The 20,633-nt window shown below is 48.9% G+C and overlaps 1 protein-coding gene across 1 annotated transcript; it reads right to left on the reverse strand.

Moving 5' to 3' along the window:
- Positions 1 to 1,900: 1,900 nt before the first annotated feature.
- LOC144137716 (alpha-tocopherol transfer protein-like) lies at positions 1,901 to 19,324 on the reverse strand. Its single transcript, XM_077669652.1, has 5 exons — positions 19,186 to 19,324; positions 17,065 to 17,316; positions 13,697 to 13,890; positions 8,375 to 8,485; positions 1,901 to 2,210 (listed from the first exon to the last, which is right to left on the reverse strand). The coding sequence occupies exons 1-5, from the start codon at positions 19,322 to 19,324 to the stop codon at positions 2,010 to 2,012; spliced, it is 897 nt and encodes a 298-aa protein (XP_077525778.1). The 3' UTR covers positions 1,901 to 2,009.
- Between the last annotated feature and the right edge of the window lie 1,309 nt (positions 19,325 to 20,633).

Consider the following 20,633-nt stretch of genomic DNA (forward strand, 5'->3'; position numbering starts at 1 on the left):
GACGGTTGCAGACGAACACTTTTCCGAGCCCTGTTTCCCTCAACCGCTGCTACCCAGACCTTTACTCAAACCTCAGCACTTTGTGCAACAGCAGAGCCGAACTACACCACATGATATGGTACTGCCATGAGCTCCAACAAATACGACCGGCTATAATAGCAAATACGATGTACATACACTTAAAAACACAAAATTAAGACTGCAGAACAACGGGAGACTGTTTGTTCTGCTCAGCTCCACACCGGAGGCACAACTCACAGCAGTCAGGATGGCCGAAGCCGCCGCGAGGATCCAGGGAATACAGGCTGATGGCTGAGAGAGGGAGACCGTCCAAGTCGTCTACCCTTCAGAACCCATCTCGGGCATCAAATAAAGTCATCTGTGTTTCTCTCTCTCTCGATTCACTGAACGACTGACTCACTGGTTGATTCATCAACGCTCAGGCGAAGCTGCCGGTCCTTCATTCCTACGATTTTGGAACATTTCCCGTTAAATCTGTAGCATAACTTTACAGAAAAGCAATAATTTAACCGACGACTTTATGAAATCAAAATTTTTTTTACATCGATTGCTCTCTTTACTATGTCTGTATTTTATTTAATATTTTTTGCGTTTGGTTGTTCGGGTTTGTTTCTCTATGAATATTTTATATTTCACTTTATCGTGCCAGGGGGATAGATATTCCTGATTGCCTTAGTTCAGTGCTACTGGTTTGCAGTTTTATTTCCTGCGTTGCTATTTTCTAGTGTTTCGTCCGGAAATAATTTCCTTTTACAAATTATGAAGAAACTCTGTCTTCGCCAATTTTTCATTTTTTTTGCTCGAATACAGGGCGTTACAACGTTGGTTCTGTGAGAATTCGGCAAAGAATGATAGCAAGATAGAAGGTACGTATCGCATCGCTCGGGAGATGAGGGTGGAGTGTATTTATTTGAAGCCCGCGTGCATGGCAAGGGTTTTTCAACTGCTGTTTGCGAAATTCCGACCTATGCTCTGTAATGCAAGTTTACGTCCTCTCACACCATTCAACGGCACGTGGAAGAAAATTGAAGGCCATTGCGTCCTTCGAATGTGGATGATAGCGGAGCTGTACAGTCATCAACACTGAGGAACCATGGCCAGACCGGCCTTCGTCTCGCTATGATACACCCTGATCTGCGTAGTCACAGCTGCAGACACATTATTGGATGTGAACTTGACGTCCATGCACCAATAGGTGTACGTGCGTCGGGGGGTGGCATCGGTGTGGATATCCATTCGGCAGCGCAGTCCAAAATGTACCTTGGCGTGGCAAAAATCTAGCCACTCTTTTCGGTTTTTTGAATAAGCCATTGCAAAGGAATGAACAAAACATCAAGCACAGAGCATTCGACAAAGCACATATTGTACGCTCGCTCCATTTTTGCTGGGAACACAAGACCCAATTTTCTATTGTTTTCATATCACAACCACTGGCGTTCTCAATGTTTTAGGCTCGATTTTACGTGTACATCTGCGATAAAAAAGTAAGTGCTAAGCAAACGTTCAATACAAAAGAAGTCCCACTACAAATACCACCTCCATTTAAATTAGGACATAACACGCGGATTTCACGGGCTTTTTTTCAAGAATTTTCTCAGTAAATACATTGCTATCACCATTCTTTACGCTGCTGAGCTACACTGTATCTCATGCTTTGATTTTGATAGAGTATAAGTTTATAGCAACGTATCGCAGCTTTCGCGTTACAGAATCCAGGCACTACACACTGGGGTTTTCGTGTGCAGTTGGTTGTTACGCATGCCCCTGCTGTGCCTTCAGCTGCACACTAGAGGGGGGGGAGTGGGGAGGGGACCTTTATGCACAAGGTTTCATGGACCGTTTATTTTGCCATAGAGTGTAGATGTAGATGAGGGAGTATGAGTTAACGATGACGAAAGTTGATTAAATGAACATGAAAATGTTTTTCGGTAGGTTTCGCGATGTTCAGTCAACTAAGAACTGGATGACCTTATGCTGCCTAAAAATAGTTATTGAGTTTCGCAAAGAAGCTTCATTGCGTCTTGGTAACCGTAATTGCTCATCTCCAGGAAAACGTCTGCTCTACTGTGCAGTCTTCTCTCTATCTCGTCGTAGTCGTAGCTCTCGTAGGTGCCCCCACTTGCCTCCGGAATGAGATCGGCTGGAACGAGGCTTCGCAGTTTCTCCACGTTGTAGCCGAGCAAATGGAACTGCAGAATGCACACAACATAAATATAAAGGCAGGCACATGTATCGACAGAAATTCGAAGAGCCTTCGTAATTTATGCCGGCCATCCGTCAAATGCTTCTGAATATACCCAATGTAGCTTTTCTGAACGCTGTTGGGAATGACGATCCCAGGGCGGTCGCCAAGGTTGTGACTCGCCTTCCTGCTCGTCACCGAGGTTGGGAATCAGCCATCCCGACGCTGTCTCCGCTGTTGCGACTGGCCACCCGAGCGCAGTCACCGGTGTAGCGATGTTGCCTTGCTCCGTCCGCTATCGACGCGGCGCAGAGCCGAGCGAAGAAGTTCTCGAGCCGACGAAAACTTAAAGTAACATTTATATACAGTATGTACAAGGTAAGCAAACGTTACATAACTCGCACAAAGGCGACAGCACCCCTTTCACTCGGTGCTTCCGAAGAGACTGGTGCCGGAGAGAAGCCGCCGAGGAAAGCCGACGATGAGAGCCTCCGGGCTTCTTTTATAGCCCGGGAGTTCGTTGTGGCCCCAAGAAGTTCGAAATGCTCCAATCAGGGCTCTCGCTGCCTGAAGTTTGAACTCCGACGAATGGTAGCGAAGCGGTGAGTCAGCTGCGCGGCCAATGGGGAAAGGGAGAGCGATGCCGCCGCCGTCTCCGTGACCTCGCCTCCGGGCGTAGCGACATGCCCTTGTTTGGGTCGTTCTCCGCTGAGGGATTCGGCCGCGCCGCAGCGTTTCGAGATGCAGGAGTCGGCCGCGCCGCAGCGTTTCGAGATGCAGGATTCGGCCGCGCCGCAGCGATGAAAGGGAGAGGCGTGACTCGGCCTCGCTGTCGGCGCGTCGCCTCGTGCAACGCCTTTGGGCCAGGCGCTCTGGCACAACAGCACCCCCGCCGCCAGACAATGCGCCGTGAAGACGAGCTGCCTCCACGTGGCTCGGATGCTGGACGCGCTCGTTCGCCAGGCTCATCCAGGTACACCTCCAGTGCCCCAGGAAAAGGGCGACTCCACCAGGTCCCTCTCCATGAACGGGTACCGCCGGCCAGGTCTGGATCACCGGTACCTCGCCGTGCTGCCAGGTGTCTCGACCAGCTTCGTCCGGCTCTTCCGGTCTGTCCTCAGCACCGGTTGCTCATCGTTCTGGAGCTTGCAAAGAACCGACCGACAACAGGCTACACCCAGCGCAAGCAAGCACCCTCTGTCCTCTGTCAGAACACCAGACTCTAAAACGTAACAAACTCTCCTGGCTAAGTGTCTATCCCAAATTAAGACCCTCTACACCAAGAGGCCCTTGCGGGACGTAAAACTCTTAAAAGAAGAACTCACACTAAGTGTCAAACGTAACACGCGACATTAAGTGATAACTAAGGTTGTTGATTACTTGAAATCACGCGGTGCGGAAATAATCAACTGAGGCAGCAAATGAGGGCAATAATTTTGCTCCCACCTACCTGCTACGCTAAAATCTACTTACGAGGAAACAAAACGAAAGACACGGGGAGGACGAAGGCGGCCCTACTTAGAACGCCCGGCTTAGTGCGTCTGAGTTAGCGTTTCCGGCTACATAGCACGCAACTTGTGCACTGCCGACACGATGCAGCCACATTCCTTTACGGAAGTACTGTAAGCCTCTTCCTTGCAAGTTAGCTTGCGGCTTAAGTACAAACTGGTCGTTCCCGGCCGTTCGCATTCTCTTGGCATAGTAAAGCTTCCATGCCACGATCGCTCGATCGCACTGAATAACGAACTTTTCGAAACGTCGGGGACCGTTAGAACTGGCTCCTCGCTCAAGGCTCGTTTGAGCGCTTAAAACGCGTCCTCCTACTTTGTGTCCCATTCTACCCTCACTGGCTCAGTCGTTCTAAGAGCGTCAGTAACGGACTAGCCATTGTGGAGTAATCTCTCACATAATTCTATCCCTATCCAGTCAAACCCGAAAAAGGTCTTATCTCTGACTTCTGACTTGTTCGTTGGTCGGCGATAGCTTACGTCTGCGGCCACTACGATTTCCGACGGTCTGCGTCGGCCGCGCTACCACCGCCACATGCGCTAGATACGTCACTTCGGCGTATCCTATGTGACACTTTTGACTGTTTGACTGATAGGCCCGCTTTGAGCCTCCTCAGCACGACTCGTAAGTGCTGTACTTGCTCCTACCATGTGCTTTTAGAAAAGCTGGCGACATCGTCGAGGTAATGGAGCGCGTACTACGACAGGCAACAAAACACCCGATGCGTTATGTTTCGAGAAGCAATACTGCTCGTGTTTCAGTCCGAAGCTGAACATGACGGGACGGACTGTCCTAACGGGGAAACGAAGAACGCAGCGTTACAACCAGCTCTTCCCCACAGGCTAGTTTCGTCATTCGAAACGCGTTCTTTCCCCGGTCATATACAAGCCTCGCAAAACTGACGCCCGTAATCTCGCGCGGAGCTGACTTCAAGGTCAACATAGCGGCAGGCACGCATGCCTCCGAATCGCGTTTCCGCTCAAAGCAGAAAGCTCTCAACTCCCGCTTTCGCCCTGAGCGCCTTCGTTCCACTTCCACTGGCTTGGAATGCGGGTGAAAGTGCCCCACCTTGCTTTCAAGCAAGCCACCGAGAACCAGGGACAACGGAGAGTTCGCCTCGCAACGCGCGGCCACCAGGGTTTCCCCGCCGATGGGGATGGCGCAACCCGCTTCGGCCGACGGCGGCTCGATTAAGCTACTGCCAGAGCTTTCGGTCCGCTCGCCGCTCGGCCTTCGTTGCTCGCTCGTCTCTCGTGTCCCGCTCGCAGGCTTAGCCACAACATCGCCCGAGTTAGAGCTCGCACCCGAAGGAACGCTTTCTGTTTCCGGGGGCTCTAGCGGCTTCGTATGGCTAGCCTCGCTGCCCAAACTTTCACGAGAAACCTCGCCATCTCGCGCACTGTGCGCGATCCTCTTGGAAGCCGTCTCTGAGGTCTCCTCTGATTCTGAGCGTTCTGCCGAGATCGTTGAACCCGAGACCGACACATGAACGCGATCAGCGGACCCGCACGGCCCTCTATCGGACGTCTCAGCAAGTGCGTTATCTACTTCAGGTACGCCCTTGCTCTCCGAGACGGCGGTACGGTCTCTGTCAACGTCACTCGCTACGAGCTCACCGGATTTCTCTGTCGGCCCTGTCGGCAGCGCTTCGACCTTGAGCTCGTTTTCGCGTAACGGCTGATCGGAAACTGGCGACAACGTACTCTCCGTGTCGCCCGGCTCCGTTTCTCCACCGAAGGGTTTCACGCAACCCGCCTCAGCCGCTGGCGGTTCGGCTAGCCTACCGCGACAGTTTTCGGTCGGCTCGTAGTTCGGGCTAAGCTTCTCGGCGTCCTTTCGCTTCTCGCTCGCTGGGGAAGAGTCAACACTCTCCGAGAGTTTCCCCGCTTGCGAACTCGAAAGTGACATGCCCTGTGCCATGCACTGGTCACTGCTCGCGGACTCTGCGCGCGTTTCGAAATCTTTATTTCGAAGCGGCTTCTCTGCCTCCGCGCCGTTCTCGCCTTCCTGGCTCGCTTCTCTGGCCAAGAATACGAGTGCGGTCGCTTCGCGTTTGGCCTTGGACGCTCCGTCTTCCGGCCCTGACCTCTCAACAACGAACGGCGGCCGTTGGTCCTGACTTCTCGGACCGCTCGCCTGAACCGTTAGACAAGTCACGCTAGGCGCCGGCGAACCCTGCCGGAGCTCCGACTCTAGCCTCATCAACTCGAGCCACTCGAGCTGCCTTTTGGCTTCCCGTTTCTGCCTCTCGGTTTCCCATTTCTGCCATTCGGCTTCTTCGCGCTCACGGCGCTCTTTCTTTTCGGCTTCCTCGCGCTCACGGCGCTCTTTGATTTCAGCCCTGGCCTCATTGACTTCCTCAGCCGTTACGTTCTCCTTCCGCATGATCTCAAGGATCGCATGCTTCCGTTTCGCACGGCCTAAGTCAAGGCTCAGCTCCTCGCAAATTTCGATGAGTTCCTTCACTTTAAGGTCCTCCATCGTTTGCACTGGCCTCTTGCTGCTTACCCGCGTTAGAATTCCCTTGCCGCTCCTATACTATCGAGCTACTAGTAAGGCACGCGCAAGTAATTCTCTACGCTCTTTTGTTTACCTCTCGGCACTAGCTTTGGTTTCAAAACACTTGCTCTAGGCTTGAAACACTCAAAGCTATACACAGTGCTTCACCCAGCCCTTCTCTAAACTACCATAACCTGTGCTAGAGAAGTCTGGTGAACTGAGAGAAAACGTCGAGCGCTTACCACACCAGGTAGTAGCCGTTGCCGGTCGATCCCACCGCTGCCACCAATGTTGGGAAATTACGATCCCACCGCTGCCACCACTGTTGGGAATGACGATCCCAGGGCGGTCGCCAAGGTTGTGACTCGCCTTCCTGCTCGTCACCGAGGTTGGGAATCAGCCATCCCGACGCTGTCTCCGCTGTTGCGACTGGCCACCCGAGCGCAGTCACCGGTGTAGCGATGTTGCCTTGCTCCGTCCGCTATCGACGCGGCGCAGAGCCGAGCGAAGAAGTTCTCGAGCCGACGAAAACTTAAAGTAACATTTATATACAGTATGTACAAGGTAAGCAAACGTTACATAACTCGCACAAAGGCGACAGCACCCCTTTCACTCGGTGCTTCCGAAGAGACTGGTGCCGGAGAGAAGCCGCCGAGGAAAGCCGACGATGAGAGCCTCCGGGCTTCTTTTATAGCCCGGGAGTTCGTTGTGGCCCCAAGAAGTTCGAAATGCTCCAATCAGGGCTCTCGCTGCCTGAAGTTTGAACTCCGACGAATGGTAGCGAAGCGGTGAGTCAGCTGCGCCGCCAATGGGGAAAGGGAGAGCGATGCCGCCGCCGTCTCCGTGACCTCGCCTCCGGGCGTAGCGACATGCCCTTGTTTGGGTCGTTCTCCGCTGAGGGATTCGGCCGCGCCGCAGCGTTTCGAGATGCAGGAGTCGGCCGCGCCGCAGCGTTTCGAGATGCAGGATTCGGCCGCGCCGCAGCGATGAAAGGGAGAGGCGTGACTCGGCCTCGCTGTCGGCGCGTCGCCTCGTGCAACGCCTTTGGGCCAGGCGCTCTGGCACAACAACGCCGGAACAGGCTTGAGGATATATCAATGAATATGATAAAAGATGTTTGACTCTGTGTTGCAAGTCAGAGTGAACTGTTTTACCACTAGCCCGATTTAAAACAATTAAATAATCAGGTAGCACCACACCTCTCGGCACGTACTTCGAAGCAGCACATACGACTATTTTAAAATTCCAAATCTTTTGTTTTTCAAAATGCATGCAGACAGCTTCAGACTTACGATTAAAAACAGAGAAATAGTAAAAACAGCTTAAATACAGATTATCTCTTTTCGAAGATTGCATGTAGTTTCAAAACTTTCTTATTGCGATTAATTATTTAAACAATGTTTCCGCAGCAAGTATCGCGGTTATACTCGCCGAAACCATCTTTTGAAAAAGGTCTATTTCATCGGACGGTATTGGCCTAGCACAGAACGCTTGCCTCTACAAGGCTTTGTAAGAACAATGTAAGAGCTTTGGTTTGATTGATCATCCTGTAACAGACTGTAGAAAGAAGCTCACACCAGAAACTAGCCTCTGTAAGAACAATTTGAGAGCGTTAGTTTATATCGTCCGGCATAAATGCGTGCGTGAGAGTCCGTGTGCTGAGGCCCCGCCTTTGCCATAGGTTCTCCCTTCTTTTAAACTCGGAATCATCGTCGTTTGCAGTTCGTTCTCACGAACGATTACTGGTTTTATTTGTAATTTGTATCCCACCAGATACAGAATCTTTGCTGACGAGGATCGATTTGTCAGTTGCTTGAATATGTGGCCCGTGAGCACATCATTTTGCTATTATGCCCGCACTTCTAATGAAAGGAGCCAAATTCCGTGGAGAGGAAGAAATTATCATATAGGTAATAACAAAGGTTTATCCAAAAACCAGCAAGGTTTTGGAAAAACCTTATAGAAACGTTTATTATTATGTCTAAGGGTTCAGGACAAATTGACAACTGAAATTTATGTCTACAAAGTGCTTAAAATGTTATGCGACATGGTATCTGACAAGAGTAATCATTTTCCACCAAAAGCAACCTTAGTAATGCGTTTATGCCGCATCGTAAAAGACAAAGAAATTTCTATCTGGACAATGCCTAATAACTTGCTTGCCCTTTGCATCAGCTTAGACTTCATGAAGGGCTTGGCAAGGGCGAGCATAATGTCGAATATCACAGGGTTGTTCGTTACGTAGACAGCCTTTACTCTCAGTGGAAAACAGTCCTGAAATTGTTGGAAGGTAAAAGCATGTCCTCAATTGATATCGGTAATAATGGCAATAACAAATATCGACAGCATATATGACATGACGGCAATATTAACTTTTCTCATGAATTAAAACTCGTTCTACATGTCCGTAAAATATGGCAGCAAAGACTTGAATCTCATGGTTCACACCTGTTTGGTTATGTTAGAATATTAAACTGCATACAAGAATGTGAAGAAAGCCCTGAAAGGTTCATTGCGACTGACGTTTACTCATTTCTGGAACCTGACCTTGTTCTCTACTTAAGTGCACTTACACAGTCACCAAAAATGTTCATCTTCGATCACAACACCTTGTGGCAGTATCCCATTTCAGGTAATGACAAGTACGGATAATGCAGAACATGTTCCGTTTTCTGCGCGTACGAGCAAATGGGCATACACTTGTTCCCAACTGTGCCTGATGGTAATTTTTGTTCAAAATACGTCCAAGTTTTGTATTTATTATTGCGACCGAACTGCTTTCCGATAGACAGATTTTCTTTCAGCCATTAAAACGGTGTACTTAACAACAGTAAATAGAAGCGATCTGGGCTTTTCTGACTGTTTCTCACCCGAACATCACCGCCAATGTTTTTCGACAGGACCCTTTTCTTGACACACTCTATGAAGCGAACAATGAAAGTGACGAACTCCTTGTGGATTAACCTCGCCAGTCGGTCGTGGCATTATGTTTAGCACTGAATGGGTTTAAGATGAATTGTATTCTTAGTCACAGAGGAAGCTTGTCGACATATCTCAGTTTGTAATTGTTGTTTTTGCTGTTCTTGTTTTTGCTATGTGCTCTCCACTGCGGGTTTAATTCCACTACGTTGGTCTTCTGTTTTATGCCACCTTCTCGTGGTCATCATCGGCGGGGTATTTTGCATATTAGTGACTGAAAACCTTCATAGTGTATAGGCGTAACATCGATGTTGTTCCACAGCGCTGCAGCAACTGCTTCTTTGTTTGCAATGCAACTTGCAACAAGACCGCAAGTCTGATTTAGAATATGGGCATGACCGAGTTTGGTTGTCAGTTAGTTATTAATGCTTTCTTGTGGGCCCCGGCAAGTGATAGAGCTATTACCATTTTGAGAGAACAGTCATAGCCTCCTTTATCCTCGGTATTCAATGGCGTGGAATGCATGCAGGCAACCAAGTGTGCGCCGCCGTATCTGCGGCCAAGCGTCTGTTGCTAGGCGACGTTGCGCACACGGCCCGCAGATCAGACGCCCCTCTTCTCCTCCATGCAACCGTGTAAGTGCACCGTCACTCGTTACGTCAGGCTCCGCGGGATGGCGGGACTTGTCCGTGCTAAGCACGACTGTGTTTCACGTTATGAACTCTTCGCCGAACACAAAAGCTCCATTCGATTCAGAAGGGGTGCACGGCAACGTTGCAGAGGAAGTTCTGTGGTGCCGGTGCAGTGCAGCAGCGTGGTGCCGTGGTGCCGTGCGTCACGGTTGCACCGTCACTAGCGCCCCTGCGTGTTTACAATCGAGCGATGTGCAGGCATCATCATCATCATCATCATCATCACCAGCCTATCTACGCCCACTGCAGGTCAAAGGCCTCTCCCTTTTTCTCCAATTACCTCGGTCCTGTGCTAACTGTGACCAATTTATCCCCGCAAACTTCTTGATCTCATCTGCCCATCTAACTTTCTGCCGCCCCCTGCAACGCTTGCCTTCTCTAGGGATCCACTCTGTTACCCTTAATGACCAGCGGTTATCTTGCCTTCGCATTACATGCCCTGCCCACGTCCACTTCTTCTTCTTAATTTCTACTAATATGTCTTTAACACCAGTTCGCTCTCTGACCCACTCCGCTCTCTTCTTGTCCCTTAATGTTACACCTATCATTTTCCGCTCCATTGCCCGCTGAGTCGTTCTCAATTTAAGTTGAACCCTCTTAGTGAGCCTCCAAGTTTCTGCCCCGTAAGTGAGTACCGGTAAGATGCAGCTGTCATACACTCTCTTCTTCAGCGACAATGGTAGGCTGCTATTCATTATCTGAGAATGTCTGCCATATGCACCCCACCCCATTCTGATCCTTCTAATTATCTCTGCCTCATGGTTGGGATCTGGGGTCACAACTTGGCCTAAGTAGATATATTCGCTTACCACTTCCACTGCCTCGCCACCTATCTCAAACTGCTGTGCTGTCCCGAGGTTATTGATCATTACTTTAGTTTTCTGCATATTAATTGTCAGGCCCACGGTTCTACTCTGTTCGCCCAGTGCGGAAAGCATGCTTTGCAATTCGTCCCCCGAGTTACTTAGCAAGGCAACGTAATCAGCAAATCTGAGGTTACTGAGGTATTCTCCATTAACCCTTACTCCCACCTGTTCCCAATCCAACGTTCTGAATACTTCTTGTAAGCATGCTGTGAATAACATTAGAGAGATTGTGTCTCCTTGTCTGACACCCTTCCTTATAGGTATTTTACTGCTCTCCCTATGGAGGATGATGGTAGCTGTAGACCCACTGTAGATATCCTCTAGTATTCTTACATAATGCTCATCTACCCCCTGGTTACGTAATGCCTGAATGACTGCTAGGGTTTCGACCGAGTCAAATGCTTTCTCATAATCTATGAAGGCTATATATAGGGGTTCAGTATACTCAGGGCACTTCTCTATCACCTGATTGATCGTGTGAATATGGTCCATTGTTGAATAACCTTTACGGAACCCCGCTTGTTCTTTAGGTTGACTGAAATCTAAGGTTGCAGAGATTCGGTTAGCGATTACCTTGGTAAATACCTTGTAGACGACTGACAGTAAGCTGATCGGCCTGTAATTTTTCAAGTCCTTCATGTCGCCTTTCTTATGAATTAGGATGATGTTCGCGTTCTTCCAAGATTCCGGTACCATTGCGGTCATTAGGCATTGCGTATACAGGTTTGCCAGTTTTTCAAGTACAATTTCTCCGCCATCCTTCAAGAGGTCTGCTGTTATCTGATCCTCACCAGGTGCTTTGCCCCTTTCATTTCTTTCAAAGCCTTCCTTACTTCTTCGATTGTTACTGGTGGGATGTCTATCTCCTCTGAACTGCTGTCTCGTTCGGCATTATCCTGTATGTCCCGGCTACTGTACAGATCCCTATAGAACTCCTCGGCCACTGTGACTATTTTATCCCTATTTGTGATGACATTGCTAATGTCATCGTATGCTAATCGTATGCTAATCATCCTCGCCTGTCGTCCTCTACAACTGGATGTTTACGGCCATCTGGGTTGCGTAGTACGCATCAGCGGCGACGCTAAGCTTGTCCCACGCATCTTCGAGCTCGACGGACATTTTCACGCGGTCGCCGCAACTGCCGGTAGCCGCCTGACAAACCGCAACGCCCCAACGCTCACGGCACCGAATCGCTGCACCTCCTCCGTAGCAGGTGCAGCGGTTCTCTGCACCGCGGCGGCACCGCTGCAGCGCAATGAACAATCGAGCGCAGCGGTGCACGGCACCATTCCTGCAGCGGCGAATCGAGCGCTTTGGTGCTGCGCACCGTGCAACGGTGCAGGCGTTGCAGGGAATCGCGTCTGAATCGAATGGAGCTAAAGTATTGCGTCGAGTTCACTGTGAGTGCGATTAATAACATCTCTGTGGGCGCCACAGTTTAGAATCGGATTAAAACGGAGCAGATGACGCACGCCGGTGTCTTTTTTTTCTTCGGGGTACGGCCGCAGTGGCCCAGGCTGCGCCGTGTCCGTGGCTCATCGGCCATGTATGTGGCCGTTTCCAGTGTTGCCAAGCGAATAAATTGACCACTAAACTTTTCAACGAATACCGTCTATAAGTTCTGTGCCTGCGACGTGCGCCGCCAGCGACCGTCGGTGTTCCGCTCGCCGACTGCCACCGGCCGCCGAGTGGTAGGGCTGTCGCCGCTGCCCCGCTGCCGCCGCCGATCTCTGTTCGCGCACTAGCCGTTCCTAGCGGGCTGGCGTGCTACTCCCGCACCGAGTTCTTTTCTTGCAGAATAGCACGTTGCTTCTCCTCCACGTGCAGTGTTGAGTACCTGCACCCTTTAGTATATGGTTCTTTCGTTTCGGACATCGGAGTGATGAGGAAGGAGTCCTGTCATAACCTGTTTGTAACAGCACGTTTATATGCACTTAAGCATTTTATTTTCCTGCTTTTATAGTTCTTTTTTTGGTCGTGCTAATCGTAAGTCAACTCCGCACAGTGCCCACCGCTATCTGTGAAGGCGTCGTGCTGCTATTTATGATGTTGGTTCGATTCTCGGCCGTATATATTCATTAAATATTACTTTTACGTTTGGCATCACTGGAACCCTTTGAATAAAGGCTGCAGCTCTTCCCGTATTTCCACAGGCACGGCTTTTGTTAGGAAGCACGCAACCTGCTAGCAAAAGAGCCCTACAACTGTGCGTTAACGGCCGCACGCCGGCACTGCTGCGCGCTCGCCATCGGCGCGCCGACGGCTTCGGCAGCCTAGGCCTAGGCACTCTACGTAAGTGGCGCCCCCACCAAAGTGAGCAGTGGCTCTCCGCAACTCGAGTGACGGAGCCCTCCTATTGTTCTCCCGGCGACGTCGCAGGCACAGAAAGTATAAAGGAGGCTATAAAGTGCTCACTGATGGCGTAAGGGCAACACCAACGTAAAGTTTTCGCAGCGAAATCTCCTCTCGCGAGGCTATGCAGAAGGGTGGTTTTTAAAACAACGATTTTTTTTGCCTCTTCTCCTGAATTTGCGAGCGGCGCCGCTGCTGCTGCTGCTGCTGCTGCTTTTCCTTCTTGTGCAGTTGCCGAGCTCTTATGAGTCATTGGTTGGGTTGTTTACAACATCACCAGACACTTCTATGCACCTCACATCACTTCAGTTGTGTTGTCACGGCCAGCAAACGAAGAAACCAAGCTCACTCTCGCGGATGCTTTGGGTGCATGTGTGTTGCGTGAGTCACGTAGAAGGACGTGGATATCTTTCATCCTTCACACGTCACTAGCTGCTAGTGGGTGACGTGAAATGTCAAAGAAACGCGTTGCAGCATATCCTCACAGCAGAGATCAGTAAGTTAAGACTGCCACAACATGGTTAGATTCAGCCACCGACTTTTAATGGCTCATACAGCGAATGCTTGTGTATATCGCTGCACGGGCACATGCTTCCAAGCTATTATAATAGCATCGAAAGGCTGGGGGCGTCAAAGTAGGATTTTTCACTCACCTGCACAAAATTAAGGAGTCTTCTGCTGACGGCGGGTGTGTAGTGAGTTAAATGATAAAGGCTGAGATCCTTCATGTCCCACACGACGACTGCACCTTTTATTTGGACTTCCTCGTCAAGAAGCGCCAAGCCAACGTGGACGGCGCACACCCTAAAGTAATCGGTCAGGGAACAAATGTCGCTGTTCCACCTACCTAAACGATAAAAAAGACGGTTCATCATATAATTGATGGACACGGTGGCAAGCTAGGTTGTGATGTTATAAAGAAACGCCATATTGCCAAACAAGGAGGAACGCTAACCTTCACGGCTATTGCTTTTTATTATATATTTAACAAATAACCCATTAATTCCTACGAAATCAATGACTTACAAAGTAAGAGTACTTCATCAAGAAAGCAGGTACTGCGGAGGGGTCCATTATATTTAAACCCCCCAAACGCTGCTGCAATACTCGAGCTCTTCCGTTACAGAAAAATCAACATTACCACGAAAAGGCAGTTCTGCTGCATCAGTAACGGACGGTCTTATTATAGCATTTTGCTCCGCATGACACTGCAGAACAAGCACTTGCCTAGAGTGTCATTTAAATGAATTCCGCAACACTTTTCAACTTTTTTAGAAATCTGAAATGCTTGCCGAGTGTAGTCAACCAACACACCCCGTAGTTAAGAATAGGGGGCCGCAAAATACCTCAGCCGAAAATTGCTGCACTATGCCCGTCAAATCACTTAGAAACTTGCTCAAAATATTTTTCTCTTTCACGGTTTCGGAGTTCTTCGACCATTGGAATTACGTCATTACAGCGATGTAGCGGCTATTGGCCGGCTTTCCAAACCTTGCAGGAATGAACGCATTCGATAGCCACTTAAAAAAAAAAACTAGAACAGCAAAGCAAGAATGGAAGGCGTATCTGCATCGACGAGTAAATCACGCAGTGCCGCTCCGCGTTGGCGATACGTAAAGCTTTCGCATAGCTTCCAGAAGCGAAGGAAGGAGTAAAAGTTTCAGAGTGCCTTTAACGAAAAAAGAAGGCGATCAGGATGCGTGGATGCTTGATATAAACTACCGTTTTTTTTTACGATGATTTGAGCCAATGTGGAAAAAATCTTCACTGAAATATCCGGTGGTCATTCAAGCCCCGTGGTCTCGGTCATGCCTGTTTCCGCAACCTTCGAGATGAAATGTTTGTTTTTATGTGCCGAAAGCTACACCTCTGATATGAGGCGGGCTATAGCGTTGTGGTACGAATTAATTTATGCCCATTCAGATCTTTAACGTTGGCTGAAATGAAGACACAAGGGTGTTTTCAGTTATCGCCTAAAATAGAGAATAGGTCACTGTTTTGGGGAATCGAAAAGACGATATGTTCCGCTCAGTTCGCAAGGCCCCAGCTACTGAACTATCTTTGACGAGAACCGCAATATATTAAAATCTCGGCATATTGGGGGAACCTGTAGCCTTGTCTTTGCGTTAATTTCCCTATGTGGGTGTCCCTCTGCGCTCACCGCCACTTTTACTTAAAGGGATTGCAAGTTGAGGTAAAGTGTTACATAGAAACTTTGTTGGGGCGTAATTATGCATTCGGGCCTATGTCGGCCGTTGCAAATCTGCGAACATTGGCGAGCTCCGGAAAAGCGAACAGGCCGAGAGTGGACACATCCGTGTAACATGCCCATACAGGAACGCTTCTTGCGAGCATTCTCATAGAAAACAATAACCCCTATAATTAATCCTCTCGCCGTGGAGTATCTATACAGATGTCCAGCATCACTATATGAAGTCACAGCGAAAATAGGAGGATGCTGAAAGTTCGCCTTTAAGCGTGGTTACTCGGCCATAAGTAAGACGGTGGTGCGCCTGGCGCAGATATATGGCAGCACATTTATCACACGCGTATCAGGAGTGAGCGCGTTATAGTTCGGCGCAGCACGCGTGCCGCGGAGGGGCGGTAAAAACTATAGAATTTCATACAAATATATACTAGATGGAAATCTGGCGCCACTGTCTAGGGGAGCCGCGCTTCAGCGAGCGTTCCGTCATGTACTGGGCAGGCACGTTCCACTTGTCCTTGGCATGGCTCAAGTAAGGCTGAAAAGTTGACTTTGGCTGTAAAAAAGCAACAATATTACTGTAAACAATTATTCACATTTCTTTTGTTATAGAATTGAAGGCCCAAAGAGATTTATTAGCCTCTGTATATTTAGGATCTTCATGCACGGCGAACAAGAAAACAATGTTACCGTGTTTGGGTTAATATGGCTTCGAGATAGAAACAATGCCACATGGCTAGCTAAGTCAAGTTTCCAAGGAACATCTCTAGCTGCAAAGGCGCGGCCCACGGCGGCCCGCAGTTGCTGCGCCAGATTTTCCTCTAGTATATCTTAGTATGAAACTCTACGATAGAAACCGGCGACATGAGGTTAGTTACGTCGCGTTGGCACTAAAATTGACCGCTACTTCAACGCGTTGGACGTAGTGCGCAGTGCCGCACTGCCTTGTCGCATGCGCAGATTATACCAAATCGTGGTTTCTTCCATGACACCAAACAGAGAGCCAGGCGCAGCCTCGAGCAGGCGCCACACCGAGTCGCTAACACTGTGCATTCTGGGTGACGACGCTGGCGTCATTGGTAGTGGCACTGGCCTTCACGAAATTCAGCACGCCTCGTCTGGCTCCCGCTGCAGCCGACAATGGTATTCTTACGTCGCTTGTATTCATTGCGATGTCTCTAGAGCTATATTGGTCTATGAGTAGCCAAATTGGGCTCCTTTCGTAATTTTTGTTCGGATTGGGCTAGATTGGGCTAAATTAGACGACTTTCGGTTACGTTCGGTGGCGAATTTTACCTTTCATTGTGTTTATATGCTAGTTACTTACATTTACACTACTAGCAAGATCACATTAATTAACCACCCAACTTTTCTTTGTTATGCAATAGAGCGCGGTACAGGTATGGGGCTGGTTCACGAAAGTTTTCCGTGTTCATCTTTGCTTCTCAAAACTTTTTTTTACCTCTCGCTTCTTCGTATGAGGACGATAAACTGTCCAGACGTTTTCTTTATTTGGACAGTTTATCATTATTATTTTGCTATTTGTACTTTTTTTGTTTTACACGTTCCTCGACCAAAATTATTCATTTATACTATATATATATATATATATATATATATATATATATATATATATATATATATATATATATATATATATATATATGTATTCACTTACTTAAGCACAAATGAATGTGTAAATGTATTCGTATCTGAATATTCCTCGACCACTATTCTGGGAAAATGGCATGTCAAATCTTGTTCAAAAATTACTGTAGTGCCAGAAAAGAGAGAGAGGAAAAAAGAAGAGCGTACCAACTTTCAGCACCACTGCGGGAATGCCATCAGGGTCTCTTCCATTGGAAAAGGTGACTAGCTGATGTTTGCGACAGACGACGTCGAAAGGAATAGAGGAAGGATTTAAATCCACAAACATATCCGGCTGATTTTTCCGAGCTTGAAAGTATTTTTGAATGTTCTTAAACGCCTTTCCCACGTCGTATTTCCTCGCCCGAAGAAACTTGGTAAAGAATGCGTCGTCCGTTGGGCTGTGCAATAAAGGATCATCTGAAAGACGTGGGTCAACACATGTTGGATGAATGCATATTGCATGAAGAGCAAAGAATGTCAAAGACGCAGTAAAAGGGCAATTCTGCAAGAGTGCACACGCATATTAATGTTGGGGTTAAGTGTGAGAAATCAAATGTGCCAAGCAAACATAGTTAAGCCCCTAAGACGTGTGCAAAAAGACTGCGTTAGAGCTTGGAGGCAAGACATGCGGTAAATCTAGCAAGAATACAGAGCGAATGTTCTTTGCTACACGTGAGGTCTGTACAGGAATTATAACATTTTTTTCTGCACAAAAAAGACACCTATTCTAATCGAAGTCCAAGCATTAAAAAATTAATCATGCTCGAGGTCTTTCAAATCAGCTGAAAACATACCTTACTGAGGTACACTTCTTCAACTCTGGGCCGTTTTACCTGTTCCTCGCCTCCCGTTCAACCTCCCCCACTGCTAAGCCACATCGCATGGACGAAATTCCAGGCCCGACGCATTTCACTGTGCTTGAGGAAAACGATTGTGCCGGCTGAAGTTGCCGCTTGTTCGCTGTGGCGGATCCCTCCTCCGGACACATCCAGCGCATCAGCAGAATTCTACGCTCGGCGTTCCGCCGTCAGGTGCGCCATTAACAGGACCGGCTACACGTCTGCTGTTATAGTATGCATTCGGAATGAGTCGGAGCAAGGAGTACACTAAATTCGTTTTGGAAACTCGCCGCCCGGATCACCAAGCTTCTGTAGCGGCGTATGCCGGCTCAACTTCCGAAGAAAGCACACAAGGGTCCGAGGGCTCCAACCCTGCATGTGCTGGGTGATGTTCAATTGCCACAAAAAGTGCCTCAGGTCCTGAGCAAATGCCGAAAGGTCAGCATCGAGCCGAAAACTCAGGCCCGCGAACTTGTGAACCTCAAACGACGTGTTTCAGGAACAGCTGAAGCGGAAAACCGGGAATGGTGCCTCGTGTAGGAGGCACGCTGGCGCCCACCCCCCAGAGACTTGTGGGTTGCGCACAACGCCAGTTGCCGTGGCAGGTATGTACGTACTCGAAGTTCACCCACAAAGGTAACGTCGCTTAATGGAGGTCTGGTAGTTTATCGGTGCATATATGGGGTGTGGTGGATCCGCGCATTGCTCTACGCACGAGCCGAGCTCGCACACTGTGCGGCCGTCGCATCATCTCGGGTGCACTTGTGGGCCTACGGTAAGGGTCCGAAAGTGGCGTGCCGGAAATGGTCGCGTTCAGCCGAAGGAGTACGCCCTCTCGCGATCGTGTACGGCAACTTTCCGTTTGACTAGGGCAGTGATAGTTGGCGACTTCTTTACGCTGGCGGCCACCCCCCACAAAAGCGGGGGTGACGCACAACGCCGCATGACGCGGTCTGTACGTACTCGAAGCACTCGAAGCAGGTCTGATATTTCATGGGTGCATATTTAGGGGGGTGTCCGGTGGCGCCATCTGTAGGTACCGGTGGTGCCATCTGTCGTCACACCAGGTTACTTTCGCCTGGTGTGACGAGCATCAAAGAACATTGCGAGCTCCTAAACAGCTCCGGTGTAATCCTAGTTCATTTATACCTTAAGCAACAACAAAATCAGAAGTCGGCCATGCCTCGAAGATTTATTTTCACTGGTTGCAAAAAATGACCCTAATGTCTAGGAGTAGACTGAGCAGTCTTGCTGCATTGCATGCTGTGCCTCTCTTGTCTTTTATTTTTGTCGAGAATATTCTGCGTCGAGAATAGCGCGGCAAATGATTCAAGTTACGGGTTCAGCATCGTGATTCACGCTCTTTCTGTAATGCTTTTCATTTCAATTTGATTTGCGAGTTATACTTGCGATTTCTGTGGTACTGTTTCTCCTGCACTGAACTCACCTGATAACAGCTTCCGAAGCTGGTCAAGCGCCTCTCGTTTTATTTCGGGTGTCTCTCCCAGTTCACGATACGCGATTTCTTTAAGTTCCTCCGACAAACCCGCTGCATCATTTGGAACTTCATTCGTTGATCCCGGCATTGCTGAATGGTTATCTGTGGAATATGGATGTTACGATTAGTGCATTTGGCTTAGAAGGATTGAGTGTCTGTGTGAAAAACATTCTTGCCTCGCCTTCAGTTGAAGAATTCTGCTCCAGTGACGGGCTACAAATTGAGCTAAATGCGTGAACGCATTGCCGCCCCATGCGACCTGACTGCTGTCCCGCGTGGGCGAGCGTTTGGGTTGGTGTGTTACACAGGGCGTTTTGCTTGTGTTAAGATGCCTACGACGTGGGACGGAAACATGTTTGTCCCCTGCAAAAAAACAGTAGCCCTTCAATGTTTTTCAGCTAATTAGACTCAATCTCCCAATACAAACAAACGTGTTTTGCTTCGCGCGCTCCTCGGACTGCGCCCAGTTTCCCTGGCCCGCTTTCACAGAGTGTAAAGGCACCGAATTTATTGTGTCGTGAATGTGCGCAACCAAATGAAACCTAAAAAGCTTCGCCAGGTAATCCGCTACCACATAAACGGTTTGGCAAAAGGCAGGACCAAGGCAAAACAATAGCAGCGGCCGCAGCTCGGGTCTTTGGAAACCTTCGAGGGCGCTGTAGTTTGGCCTCCAAAGTTGGACCGCGTCATACCGTAAATGAGGCCGTGCCTATCACACACGCCGTAACACAGCGCGAACACGCGTTTCGCCCTCGCCATCAGGCCATAAAAAAGAAAAAAATTAAAGCCGTTCCACTCAACGTGAGAGCTGTGGGAAGTGCAGAGCAGTGATTCGCCGTAATGGGCTGCAGCGCCGCGATCCGCTCACTGCTGCATTTCAAATTTACCGCATTCGCACTGCTCGCGCGCCCCATGCCTGAAACAGCACCAGCGGTAGTTCTGTTCTGTTTGCGCTTTCTTTAATTTCGTATGCTGGAGCTGTTTTACGTCATTTCGAACGCTTCATTTTTTTTTTTTTTTTTTGCGTGGCTGGAGCTTTTCTGCATCATTTCGAAGGCGTCATTTCTTTTTTGCGCGGCCTCTTTTTTTCGCTTACTGTATTGCTTACTTACTTATTTTACTTACTTACTTAGTTACCTTCGCTTACTTACCTATACTTTAAAAAACCAACCCAACGAGCGTTCCTAACTAAATGAACGCTGGGGCTGCCGGTTATATACACATGATTTGCTTGAAATGCACCTGCAGTTTTCTTTGCGCTAAATAACGGGGAGATGTCAGCGCTTCACGAGGTTTGAAGGGTTATTACTATTTAAACCGCGTGGTTTTCAAAGCCTCAGCGTGACTCTCTGACCCCGGTGCAGAAGGCACTGCTTGGGTCCGTTTTCCCGCTGCGC

The sequence above is a fragment of the Haemaphysalis longicornis genome, unplaced genomic scaffold (assembly GCF_048455015.1).
Source record: "Haemaphysalis longicornis isolate Haplotype H1 unplaced genomic scaffold, Haemaphysalis longicornis Haplotype H1 scaffold_483, whole genome shotgun sequence".
In the NCBI taxonomy this organism is placed as follows: domain Eukaryota; kingdom Metazoa; phylum Arthropoda; class Arachnida; order Ixodida; family Ixodidae; genus Haemaphysalis; species Haemaphysalis longicornis.